The sequence below is a fragment of the Danio rerio genome, chromosome 17 (assembly GCF_052040795.2).
Source record: "Danio rerio strain M-AB ecotype USA chromosome 17, GRCz13ab, whole genome shotgun sequence".
NCBI lineage: Eukaryota > Metazoa > Chordata > Actinopteri > Cypriniformes > Danionidae > Danio > Danio rerio.
In genome coordinates, this window is record NC_141037.1 from 40,265,297 (window position 1) to 40,279,577 (window position 14,281).

Sequence of the window (14,281 nt, forward strand, 5' to 3'; positions counted from 1 at the left end):
TCCGACATGCAGAGTTTAATTGGCTTTTGATATGTTTTGGGTGAAACCTGCAAAACTTCCTATGACCCCCTTAACCTGACCCCTGTGTCCTGTTCGCCTGTGGTTTCTCTGGCCACTTGCATTTTCCTTCTCATACGTCACTATCTTAACCCATGTTAGACAATCATCCACACCCCCATGTTGTCATATATGATGTTGCCTGATATTCTATAACAGATGAAAACAAAACAGTCATATTGTAAAGAAAAGATGGCTCTTTAGGATAAGTTGGAGGGATAATTAAACCAGAAATGAACATTTGCTATTAATTAACTTTTTCAGGGAAGTATTGATGGATATTTTTTAGCTGACATCACAGAATTTGGTGATTCATTTAACGCAAGTCAGCAGCTACCAGTACTTTTGAGAGTTAAATAAATAAATTATTTAATAAATACACCAACAAATAAAAAAAATACATTAGGCTCCAGGCATGGCCTGGTATAAGATTCTGATGGTGTGATAACCTTGGATAAAATTTCTGCTCAAAAATATATTCTTTTTAAATGTCTGGGTAAAAAATAAAAACTTCTTTACCCCTTTGAAAACAATATATTTTATTTTGTGAAAGATTTAAAATATTTCGGTGCAGTAAACATGTCAGGCTAAATAATTCAAGTAAATAATTGACTTCTGCTGTCTTTATTAGTTTCTTTACAATTTAAAACAGCACATTTGAATATCTTTTGTGCTGGTGATACTGTTGTCCTAAAAAAAACATAAATACATTTTTTTAAACATACCTTAGAAACGGTATTACAGAAAATGTTGGTTTTCAAACCTTAACTTTTCCAAACCGTGGTATACCTTAAAAATGGTTATCATCCCATGCCTAAATACATAAAGCATTGAAAAAACGATTTACACAAAAAAATTAGGTAAGGGGTTGCAAATAGTTTACATTACTAAATTTACTTTCTTTCTTTAAAGTCAGCCCATATGCAATGTAGCTTTTTTTTCAGTGAGGTCTTAGGAAGTGAAACGATTGGTCTCTGCTAACATTGTTTACAGCATTATTAACTTTAATCCACACACAGCCTTTGCAAACTCCGTGTATTGTCAGAAATCATGGGTATTCATTTTGTTTAGCATGTAAGATGTTGTTTTGAATCTCTAAGTGCTGGTAGTTGTTGAATTGCAACTGTTTCAGCTAAAAGTCTACTTGAATCTTTTCCTTATGAAAATAGAAATCCCCTACATCCTAAATAACCTATTGGCTAGCAAATTAACAGCATATTTTAATTTTCCTGGGTCTTTAAACAAAGATTAATTTATACATTCAACATTTTCTCATTTTGTACATGCAGCTGTTATACACGTTGCTCTTTATACATGTTGCAGTTAAGTTCTGAAACCGAAAGCGTGGTTGATTTACTGTGCAGCTGTTCGTGTATCCTGTCATGAAATTACTACTTTTATTTTTTTTTTCACAGGTTAAAACTTTTGGACCTCTTGGGTTCAGTTCAGAAGACAAGCTCTCCATGTTCATGGATTTAGTGGATGGTGTTTTCCTCCATAAGATAATGACACACATGTAAGTGGCTGTGCTTGAGTGTGACTGGGCATATATGTTGTTATCTAGCAGCTGTTGTGGACCTATCTTTTTTTTTTTCATTAGAAACCACATCCTATCCCTTCCTGTCTGCCATCCAACTGTGCAGACACTCAATCTGAATCTTCACGCTCCATCGGTTTTGTTCCTCTTGTATAATTAGTGTTAATAAAGCGTCTGTGACAGATTTGGGCCTGTACTTTCAAAGTCATGTGTAACATCAGATTGCAAGCACGCAGTATACTTTTTTTTTAGCTACATTTGACTGCATTTTTAGGCCACGGAAGTTTAGTTAGCTCGAGCTGTAACCTCAACTAACCAGGTGACTAGACAGCACTTTTGTGTGCCTCTAGCTCATGAACAAGGAAATCTCTTATTTTGAGAGCATTTGCATCATGTAAAACAGCTCATTACACATTTTTTGACATCCAGAGTTTGATCCTTTTTTAATTTTTTTGATAAAACTGTTGATAGCGTTTTAAACCTACTACACAAGCTTTGGCCTTTAACCTACTTTTACTCAAACAGACTTGCCGCCTTCTCTGCCTTAATCAGGGGCTTATACACTAGACCTTCTCAGACAAAGGGAATGTTTTCTCTGTTAATGTGTTGAGTGGAGGGGTGGTGGTGGTGGGGGGGGGGGTCTTTTATATCTAATGGGAGGATGACACATGTGCTGGATGAGCCGCTCTTAGACAGTCTAGTCGCTGTCCCTGATAGATTATTGTCCCCTGGTGTCATGTTCTCTGCATATCATATCACTCTGAGGACTGACTACATCACTTCCATTTACTCATTCATTCATTCATTCATTCATTCATTTTCTTTATTAATATGGGGTTGCCATAGCAGAATGAAACGGAAACTCATCCAGCATTTGTTTTACGCAGCGAATGCCCTTCCAGCTGCAACCCATTACTGGGAAACATTCATACACACACATTCACACACATACACTACCGACAATTTAGCTTTACCCAATTCACATCATCTACTGCCAAAGTTCAGTTACAAAACTCAAAACCACAAAAACGGAGGATGTGTGAAAGTTTCTGGATGTGCTCTTGATATCGATTATGCATCTATGCAGACTTGAGCAACGACCTCGCGCTATAAGTTGCAGAAGTCATCGTGACTAAATAGAGGAGGTGGGAAGCAAGCATTTGGTAGATTAATTAATAAAGTTTAGAAATCTAACTTTATAACTAATCTCAAGAGTTTCCCTATACGAGACTGTAAAAGTAAACATTACCATGAAAATCTTAATAAAGGCATAAACACATTAAGGGTGTATATTTGCTAAAATTTATATTAAAATCTGTTTTATTTGTATTGTGCAAAGTACATTTGTAAGGTTTTTGTGCATGTTATGTATTTCAAGAGTTCACACTTAGCTGATGATTAATTATAAGCTTGTTTGGCATGTCCCGGGAGAGAGCCTGAGCTCACAAGATCCTCGAGCCCGGGGCTCCCTCCCGTTGCAAGATGAGAGGGGAGTTTGAGCTTAGGTAGATCTCGAGAACTCTGCTGTAGTAACTAATGAACAGATAGTGATTGCTCTTAAGAGATAACTACTTACTAGGAGCATGTCTATAGTGCCGATTTGGATTAGTCAATTAACTTATGTTGCATGTTTTTGGACGGTGGAAGGAAACCGGGAAACCCATGTGAGCAGGGAGAGAAAGTACAAACTCCGCACAGAAACGTCTGCTGGTTTGGTAAAGCCTGGTAACCAGAGACATTCTTGCTGTGAGACAGTGCTAACCACTGGGCCACCGTGTCACCCATCTAGGAAGAGGAAAGAGTAGGGGTGGATAGGGGAATTTTTCAAAACATAGATAGCGGTGGTACGGAACCCAGGGTATTTGTAGTAGCCTAGGAGTCGTCTGATTGATGCATTGAGAATCCAGCTGCTAGCAATCATAACCATGTGATCCTCTCGAAATTAGTTTATAAATAAACTTCACTTCAAGAGTTCACACTTAGCTGATGATTAATTATAAATTTGTTTGTTGCTGTCCCGGGAGAGAGCTCTGAGCTCATAAGATCCTCAAGCCTTAAAAAAAGCCAAGAAAAGTTAAAGGAAGAAAAAAGGGGGGAAAGGTAGTGAAGGAGCTCCTGTGGTAATAGGAGGGGGAATGGGGGAAAGGTAGACTCATATTAATACCTAGAAATGCATGTGGGTGGAAGTGGGATTGCTCTCCTGTGGTGTAAGAATGCTAAGAAGGTTTGGAATGGGTGTGCGGGGGAGGGCATATCAAAACTGTATATAGAATGTCCTTTGCAAAATTGATCTTTTTTTGCTTTGCTTAATAAAGAAAGATAGAGTTTCTTCATCCTGCAAAGTTAGATCAGATATGGTGAGGGGATTGTGGAATTGAAATTTGATGTTAGTTCAGAATATCTCAAAAACTAAAAAGGCTAGTTTAAATAAGGCACAGAGGGTGTGGCCTCAGGTGTGGTGTATCAGACGATGTCTATATTTATCACCATAAACGTAAAATCTTTATATCTATCCTTTTTATAAGATTTTCACTTTGCCAATCGCTTTGTGCAGCTGATTTAACACTTAAGTGAAATGTTTTAGCTGTCTGACAGTATAAATAATAAAAAAATAACAAAAGAACAATCTCAATTTAGCATTTACTACTGTTCAAGTTTTCAACAACCAAAGACATTACAAGTTATTGGATATTATTGTTCAACATTAGAAAAAAACATGGTTTGTAACAAGTAAAAGGTAAGTTAATGGTCACAGAATTTTCAGTTTTGGATGAACTCTCCTTTTAATGGCGAGTATGGTTAATTTAGGGTGAATTATCTTTTAATATATTTTATTTAGGGATTCTAGCGATTACTTGATCTATTGATTGTCAATAACACTTTAATCAATAGACCTTATCGATGACTGATTAAGCATGGACATGTAAAGGTTTAGTTATGATCGGGGCTGTGAGACGCGTCTACGCATTACATCCTCAAGTGTGTGCAGTTTATCTTATGCAGTCACCCTTTTGACATCGCATATTGCGGGATGCATAAAGCCAGTTTTGCGCAGATCTCTGTTATATCTGCAGATGTTTTAACCAAAGTTGTCTGACAGACTAGCACAAATAGGCCTATGCAGACTCTCATTTTACAAATCGCGCATCACAACGAAAACATGCGGGGTTAATGGAGGCCTCTCCACTAACACAGCGAGCTTCTGAGCTCTCATCCGAGTTTATTCTTCCGAGGTAACCCAATAAATCTATTAGTGCTGCGAAAAGACTGTCCAGCTCATGCTGCTCAGTCCGCGCTTAGTTAATGAATTAAAATGAAACCGTGAAAATAGTTTACAAAATATACATCAAAATTAAGTTACACATTATACTAAATGAAATTCATTGCAAAAAGATAAATTTTTAAGGAAATATATATGTTTATTTATTTATTATTAGTATTTTTTTAAGTTTGTGCCTGCCTTAAACAATAGGCAGGTGCATGCTTGCTCCGTGGAAAATAAGGATCTAAATAATATTTGCTATTTATTTACATATATTTGCTGCATTTTTAATATGTCATTATTTTAAAGATTATATCTTAAGCATCTGATTTATAAATTTAAAAGTTAAAAATTTTAAAAATTTGTTTTACCGTCGGTGAGGGACAATGGTACAGATTTCAAAACAAATATCTTAATATTAAAAAGGAATCATAAGCTTGACAACAAAAGATTCTATTAATGTCTTAACAAATATCCTAAAATAATGTAGCCTCTAGAGCAAGCTTTATTGAGATGTGTTTGAGATTGTGTTGTCTGTCATATCTTTCGTCTGTCTTTTCGGGGTTTATTTCTCATAAGGCACTGCTTTCAAAAATGATGACATGTGACTCTGCTGGGTAGCTGTGCTGGTTTACCAACACTAGTTTAATTCTGTAATTTCTTAGCATCTTCATAAGGGTGGTGTTGTTTTAAATGATGAAACAGGCTTGTGGTGTTGCCTGCTTTTGGTGACACGAGTCGTCTGTGCAGTTTGCAGTGCACGCTGCTCTGTTTTGTGTCGGATAGCAAAAAACTATAGCTTAAGACGAAGGTATAGTGACGTTTCTTGTCAACAATGTCTGTGAATGTCTGTAGCGGCAGTACGTAACCCAGGGTATTTGTAGTGGCTTAGGAGTTGTCTGATTGGTGCATTGAGAATTGGATGATGCAAATCCAGCCGCCAGCAATCATAAGCATGAGATCCTCTCGAAATTAGTTTATGAATATACTTCACATATCCAAAAGGGGAAAAAAAACAATATATCGTATAAATTCTAAATTGTTTAAATAATTCTCCATTAAAAACGCATGAAGGTCACGTGACCATCAGGAAGAATGCAGCATCTCAATTCTCACAGGACATGTTCTGTGTTCTCACAATCCCCAGAGTTTTTCCTGAGGTGACCTGGCAAGACCGGTCTTCACAAGAACGCAAGTCCTTTCTCTATAAATCGGCTAAACAAATAATTCAGTGAATCATTAGTTAACTTCTGGCTTATTTCATGTCATATGTATTTATACAGGACAGACGAAGAATAGCCAAGCTACTAGCATAAAATTATTTTTTAGATGTGATCCACAATTCGGTATAAGTTTCTAGCAAGAAAACAAGAATGGAAACAATATAAAGCTAAATATGATTGGGGTCTAGTAAAACAAGACATTATACTAAGATGATCATACACTAGTCATGCAAGCTAGAATATAACTATGTACGCTGTGGAACCAAATGAGTGTTAGAATGAAGACTCATGTGTCCAGTGTGTTTTCACTGAACCATCACAAATGACTGGAGATGTGGAATGCTGAGGGCAATGTACACATTGCTTCCTTTTACTTCACCCACATCCATTTATAAATGTGCCCACATCCGTGTGCCTGTAAGCTAACTGATTTCCTTGCCAATCCTCTTGTGTTCCAGGTATGTGGTAAACACCATTGCTACAATATTAGCAAACAAGCTATGCTAACACAGCCCATCTGGCAGATGTCCTCTATGTGCACCCTATCAGTCTTCTCTTAACTCTTCCTAAACAATAATTGTTTTTTCATCCAAACTGTCAGTTGCAATATCTGTGGTTGTAAAATGACAAAAAAAGTGAAACTCATTGCAGTGCTCTTGGCTTCAGGCAATAAAAAAACAGTTGAGCCAGACAGTAGAGAGAGAGAGAGAAAAGAAAACAGGCTCTGATCTTTTAAGGTTCTTTCACTAGTGAGCGGGAATTTGTAGGCCAAGCTGGCAGAATTTGCATGTCATTCTCACAAAACAAATGTAAATGAGGATCGCACAAACAGCCTATGTAGGACTACAGAAATGTCTGCACCAAAAAGAGGACCCTCTTCTGAATCTGAGTGACTGGCTTTAGTCTTTGCATACAGTGATAAAAAAGACTAACTTTCTGAATTATTTTATTTTGTATTTATTCAATTAATTAATATTGTGTCTATGGCACATTAAGAAAAATGCATTAAATGTGTATAGAGAGGAATTTCTGAAACAATTTATTTTTAAAATCAACATCAACATGTCTGAGGTAGGGCTGCACGATTCTGAGTTAAATAAAAATTACAATTTGTTTTCTTTAAAATCAAAGGTGAAATAAAGGTTAATATGTGGAGGCTATTATTATTGTTAATCTCAAACATATGGTATAACAACAAATAATAATATTAAGCCTATGTGTAGGTCTACTGTTGGTTAAAATGCTCAGTTTTACATAGACTTGGTAAGGTGGACTTGAACAGACTTTGTATTTGTCCTGGTTGTTAATGCACGGTAAAGTGATGACATCAGAATAAAACTATTCATAATTCTGAAGTTGAATTATTATGTTTGGTACATGTGCTTGTCATTTGTCATTGACAACATTATTAGACCATTTTATTCTCTGATAAAATGAAACATTTGTCATTATCAAATTCCCTCCTGCATTACATTCAACATTACAAAGGCTAGAGTAGTTATGCCGACCCAGTAAACATTTATTTGCATGTACAACACTTTGTGTTTTCTATAAAGAAAAAAATCAAATGCTTGTCGTAATCATTACTCTAAAATGCGATACTTCCTTTTACTTTCACTGCTGAGTCTGCTCATGTCATGGCTGTCGTCACTTGGAGAAAAAAAAACATATATGCAAATCATACTGTCATGCGGCTCCTGAGAAACGATTACTCTGTGCTACAAACTGAATGTTCTTTACAACTTTATTAGCTGTTATTTACAACCTATACATGGTCTGTTCACTAAAGTAAATATCATTGGCAGGCACAGGCGCATCCTCTCGGAAGTAAACAAACAATGTGTCAGCTCACGTGTGATTTTGCAGCCGCGACTACATCATTACATTAAGACAGAATTGACATTTTGGGTGAATTATAACTTATAAATACAGTATGTGACACTTTTAATGGAGTTTGGAGGTGTCCATGTTGCTGAGCTAGGTATATAAAACAATGAGAAGACTTGTGTAACCGCCAGTACGCTTCTCTTTTCACTTTGTGTATATAATTGGCTGAATTCTAAAAAAACTGAATTAAGAACTGAGTTAGTGATCTTTTTCAATTACTCGTGCAGCCTTTGTTTGAGGGTTCAAAATCACACAAAACACTGAAAAAAAAACTTGTTTGTGTTATTAAACTTAGAAAACATTTCTGCAGCAAAGCGTGTAAACGTGGATTAAAAGTGAATTGAAGGGTTGAAGTTTTGAAGTGCCCATGTGGAAATGGAGATATAAGATTTGGAAAGTTGAATAATTTTAAAGGTCTCGTAAATTTTAAATAAAGTTTTTCAGGTGTTAGTATCGGTATGTTAGTTTTAAGGATATCTATAAGCTAATGTGCTTCAAAACAGTGACGATTCACATTTTTAGGATATAAAATTAAAATAAACATCTAAAGCTTGCGGTTTGTCACTTCTGCATAAATGATTGACTGATTTTTAAATTTTTTTACATCACCTCATACTTCAGTTTCACATTGATTTTTGACCAGTCAGAGGCTTTCTAGTATCCGACATGTCCCGCCCCCTTCAAGATTCTTCTCATTTGCTTTTCATTTGATGGACTTGTGCTCAACCACTCTCACTTACTTAATATCCGATCAATCTATTATTCATTTAAATCATATTAATATTCAATTGATGCTGTGAATAACTGAGAATATAAGCATGTATCCATGTGCATTTGTCAAACCACGCATTGAAGCATTTATGCAGTGAGTACTGCATACTTTTAATAATACAGCTTTTAAGTCAAATTGATAAATGCTCATCTTTACAAAGTTATCCTCATTATAACAGACGGGTGTGTGCAGGCAGTAAATCACTGATTCACCAATGTCTCAGATAGTCTGTCAATGAGCACTGTCATCAATATAAACATTGCAGCTTTTTTTATTCGCTCAAACTTGTTTTCAGGAGGGCTGATTAAGACTGCTGCACACTAGACTCCTGAAATACTCTACACTTAAACCAATCAGAGAAGTGTTTCCATGTGCATCAGGTGATTGGCATAACACCTGAGGCTTAGCTAGCCAGTTTATAACACAACGCGTCAAACCAAAATAAAGATTTTTTTTTTATGACCATTTATGATCATTATGCTTTTATGCCGGCCGTCAGTGTGCACTCTCACATTAGTGCCCTTTGTTTAGTCAGGAAGTGTTAACAGTTTGGCAATAATTCTGCAGGATAATCATCCTGGTGGGCGCAAGCCTTTATAGTTCAGATCAATTTATATATTTGAGTCACAGATTGGACTACAGTAAATACTAAGATACTTAAAATTATGACTAAATAATGATATAATTAATAGTTAATAATCATATAATTAATAGTTACAAACCTAAATAAATAATTATAAATTAAAATAATTGATTATAACTATTTTTTTATCTTTACAAAAAGGTCTACAAAAATTTATCAAATGTAAAATAACCCTACTTAACTGAATACATGATATAGATTAATGGTTTATTCCTTTAAAACCACTGACCCTTTATGTTTACTTAAGACATAAAATAATGTTTATGAAGATTCACACCAAGATGGGAATTTGCATAATTTAATGTATTTGTCCATCCATGCTCAAAGATGCATTAATCCATAAAACCTAGGAGTGCGGTCACTGGGCTGTACAGATCACTGATGATCAGTTACATCCCTATTTGAGGTGCAGCGTCATATTGTGCGATCTCAGGAATTAGTCAATCAGTTGAGGAAGCTGTATTATTAGGTTGAATAGATGGTTGCACAAATAAATCACAAATAGTTTAGTTGGCCTCACTTATTGCCTAGGTTGTTGAAAGATTAGTTGAGCCTATTGAGAACTATTAAAAGTGTGCCTATGCTAAGATTTTCAAATGCACTCATGTTGTTTTTGTTCCACAGAGACCCAAGCCCCATGAATCAGCGAGTGAACAAACAAGTCAACAATGATGTTAACCTGAGAATACAGAACCTCAATACTGTCATCCGACACATTAAAAATTACTACCAGGTAAGATCTCTTCTTCTACATCCTGTTGCGATGGCAAAGTACTTCCTGATCATAAGCAAGTTCTTTTTTGTAAAGAGCATGTATATGTGGTTGTGTGAGATGCCAGACAGCAGCTGGTCTCCGCAGACATAAGGTGGTGGTTGTGGTCTAATGAGGATTAAACCTGTCTGCAGATGTGATCATCATTGCGGGTAGTTGGTTGCCTTATTTTTCACGGGCATAGAAGAGTTTCTGTTATTTCAAGCCTGTCTAAGCTTTTGATCATAGTTGCTATGAGAATGCAACCAGAAACAACCTCTTGGGGATTTACCTGAACGACCTGAACACATAGCATCATTTAGTCATAAACGGATTGTCAGTTGTAGAAATGATCAGCTCTTCAGACCTATCCATTAGTTAACATTAAAAACTTGCACTTTTCTTTCATTTCATGTCGATTGTTTACTCTTATCCAAGGTTAAATCTTAACTTTTTTTTTTTTAATAAACGTTAATTTAATAAAATGTTTAAATCGTCATATGTTGCAAATATGATATTAATTTTTTTTCATGCTGGACAATTAGGGCTGCACGATATTGGAAAAATCTAGCATTGTGATATATTTTTATTTTGTGATAAATATTTATTTAGTTATATTAGTTATTTAGTTATATATATATATATATATATATATATATATATATATATATATATATATATATATATATATATATATATATATATATATATATATATATATATATATATATATATATATAATATGAATTTAATTTCACCAGATAACATAAATATCTCTTTTTGGAAAGAACTTCTAATTTTAGATCAATTGGGATGATTCTGCAGTGGGCGTGCATCTCCATAAAGTCTAATAAACAATCTATATAATTTTTTTAGGCTCACACGACACATTTTCTATGTGGTCTATGCTATTTGCAGTGCATTTCTATATTTGCGTGAGTTGTGAATATTTTCATGCATAACTATATAAATACAGTCAAGAAAATGAACAAGTGTTTAATCATTTTCCTAGTCTAACAGTATTCAAGTACAGTTACTTAATGATAAAAATAATTCAATGAATTTAATCGTTGCTAAAGTCACACATGGTAAAATGTATTATGCATGAATGCTTTTAAGGTCATTATACAATCACAGGCATAAAAAACTTTAATTAACTTTAAAATTATAAGCTATAAAACAAGCTCATCATTGCATATCTTGCGATGTGACTATTGAGAAGGAAATGATATATAGTGCAGCCCTACTGTACATTATATTATTGTTGCAATACTAAATTCACTTGTAGCATCTTGTAAACAGATTATTTTAATGAAGGGATTTTGTTTGAATAGCATTTTTTTATTTAATAATGTGACAGTATCACCTTTTTCTTAAATAAAAATAGTTGTCTGCTTATCTGAAATGGCCAAATTTGAATAACAGATTTTTTTTTAATGCTGATTGCATGTTTCGTGAACACGCAATTTTTTTTTCACTTTTTTGTGAAACATAAGTGTCCTAATAGTGTTTTTAGCAGTCATATGACTGTCAAAATCTCAAAAAAAGTGTTTTGGTGTTTCGTGACCCTCTTTCATATGGGTATAGGATTGGGCTAATATAAGAGTGAACCTGCTTTTTCAGTGAGTTGAAGGTGGTCTGTAAGAGACTTATAAAGATAGTAATTTTTGGGAAGCAAACCGGGAGACATGAAAGTACAAGGTCTTTCTCAACACTATATTTGAGAAATTAAAGCACTGACTCATAGTTTATGGTCTTGCAAAAAACAGTTCTCACTCACAATCACTGCTGGATTGAGGCTTTTATGTTGTTGGTTTTGGGAGTTGAAATCTTTTGATTGGTTGGGTCAATTCTGGGCAGCGTCCCACCATCTGAGTAAGCGTTTGCCACATCTGACCCCTTTTTGTCTTGGCAGAGCGTCACAGAAACATTCCTCCTCAGACCTCGCTGCTTTCCATCCCAACTAAGAGAAAAAAGACTGCTTGTGTCAGTTTTTGAGAAAATTGTATGGATTTTATTGTTGTATTTTTTTTACTCTCATCTGATTATGATTCGAAAGTATTCATCAGTCATTTAATGCTGTTCAGTACTGGTAGTTAACATTTACCATTAGCTATGATTCCATCTATTGATTTTTATGCGCATTTTGGATATACGCATAAAAAATCGATCGATGGAAATGCCAAGATGCGCATAAATTTTAAAAATGCTCATAAAAACCATATGTGCATAACTGAGTTGGGTGAACTTTTTATCCGATAATATGTACATAACTAGAATGGAAACACTTTTCCCAAGCAAATTCCAGTATGCGCATTAAAGTCATGTGATTTTGTTAAAAGAGATCGTGTGATGATAAAAATGTGTCTCAATGGACAAACCAGCAGGCTGACCACATTGTAAAGCATCTGAAATGTTTTGGTCATTCTAAAACACTGTTTCAGTATCAGTGTTATTATATTGTTCATTACCTCTAGAATGAAGACTGTCTGTGCTTCGTGTCTCATGTCTTCATGCGTTCATCACATGTCGACATTGTCTTCTGAGGCGCAAGTAATTTATTAAATGAAGAAAAGATTCACGCAGCTTCTCCGACTGCAGCAAATTCCATTTTTGCTGTTGATATTTGGTGTCAGTTAATCAGAAAGTGGGGATTTTGTTTTCTTTGACTACTTGGATGGAAGAGCTGCTTTATTTGCACGTTTTTATGCAGTATCTCAGTTGTGCATAAATTTAATTCGCATTTTTGGATGGAAACATAGCGATTGTGTCTGAACCAAGTCAGCTCTTCGAGCAGTTTTGCATGGAAAAGCAGCACAATAAAAAGATGTTTGATGTTTTATGTACTGTTGTAAAGATTTGCACAAATGATATTCACATAAGGTGGGACTACTCAAACAGAAAGCCAAGCAAATCTACAAAATGATCTGTTGCTTGTTGTGGCTTGGAGGTTTTCATCTAGTCACGTCACATTATTTTGAATATGTTTGGGGCACAGCAAGAAGAAGCATATTTTAATCCACTACTATTCTAAATATAAGCACCTGTGGTCATTATTGTCCTGCTCTTTTGCCCTGTCATACTTTTGCCATGAAACAGTTGCTTTCTTTGTTAAGTTCAAATGAACACTCTGCAGCAGAGATATTAAAATAACCTCTTACTGATTAGTGTTGTTATGCATTATGCAAGATTTTGGCAGAGCTTCAGAATGTAGTAATCACACAACCCTCCAGTGATGGAAGGCCCCCTTAACCACATATTTGGCTTGGGTGGAGCTGCTCTGAGTTTTTTTTGTTTAAATTTTTTTTTATTGGTCACCCGATGGGCTCAGTAATGAGTAACTGAGAGAGTTGTGTTTATACAGCAGTGCCTTTACCTTAGTGGATGTACCATTTTAAAAGGAACCTATTATGCACCCTGAAGTTTTAGCTCAAAATACCTCACAAATAGTTTTTATAACTCTTTAAAGCTGCTTCTTTTTTGATTAGATCCAAATTGTGCCAATTTGGTGACTGTCGCTTTAAATTCAAATGAGATTTTGCACCCAGCCATCTTTTTAAAAGGGGGTGGAGCTATAAATGCATGTGCATCGCTATAGTGACTTCACATTAAAAATGCCTCTTAGTCACTGACATTATATTTAGCAGGTGAAAATTCTAATGGTGGATGGCTGCTTCTCATTCAGTGCTGTTTATGCTAATGGGAGAGAGATTGTCATTAATGGACAGGACTTTCCCCCTCTGATGTCAATCAAAGTTTCTGCAGACTGTTTCTATCAAGTTTGATTATAAAACATAGAATTGTTTAACTTTTTAAAATTAAAGGCTGAATATATTCACATACTGTTGCCACAACTGTGTTTAAACCCCTTATAAGAGTGATTTCTGCATAATAGGTCCCCTTTAAGCTAGATTTTTTAAAAGTTGTTCTCAGTCAGATACCTTTGGTCAAGCGGGTAAAACTCAGCTTATTCATTAAAATTCTATGGACTCAGGGGTAAATATACGCTCTAGGTCATTTATGAAACTGGTGGCCAACAGTCAAAGTTTCCTCATATTGTCCAAGACACACACATAAAAGCTTGTTTTCTGCCAAAGAGAAACTGTCCTTTGTGACCCTGGAAATGAACTTCAGAAAGGCAACATTTGA

The 14,281-nt window shown here is 35.2% G+C and overlaps 1 protein-coding gene across 3 annotated transcripts in view; it reads left to right on the forward strand.

Moving 5' to 3' along the window:
• ccdc88c (coiled-coil and HOOK domain protein 88C) overlaps nt 1–14,281 on the forward strand; it is a 112,345-nt gene that overhangs the window by 944 nt on the left and 97,120 nt on the right. For all 3 annotated transcript variants that reach the window (XR_015512581.1, NM_001423870.1, XM_087289059.1), the window contains exons 2-3: nt 1,473–1,573; nt 10,006–10,114. Coding sequence is in view for 2 of the 3 variants with exons in the window: in NM_001423870.1 (NP_001410799.1) it covers nt 1,473–1,573; nt 10,006–10,114 (210 nt within the window). In the remaining variant the exon portion in view is untranslated. The remainder of the gene's footprint in view (nt 1–1,472; nt 1,574–10,005; nt 10,115–14,281) is intronic.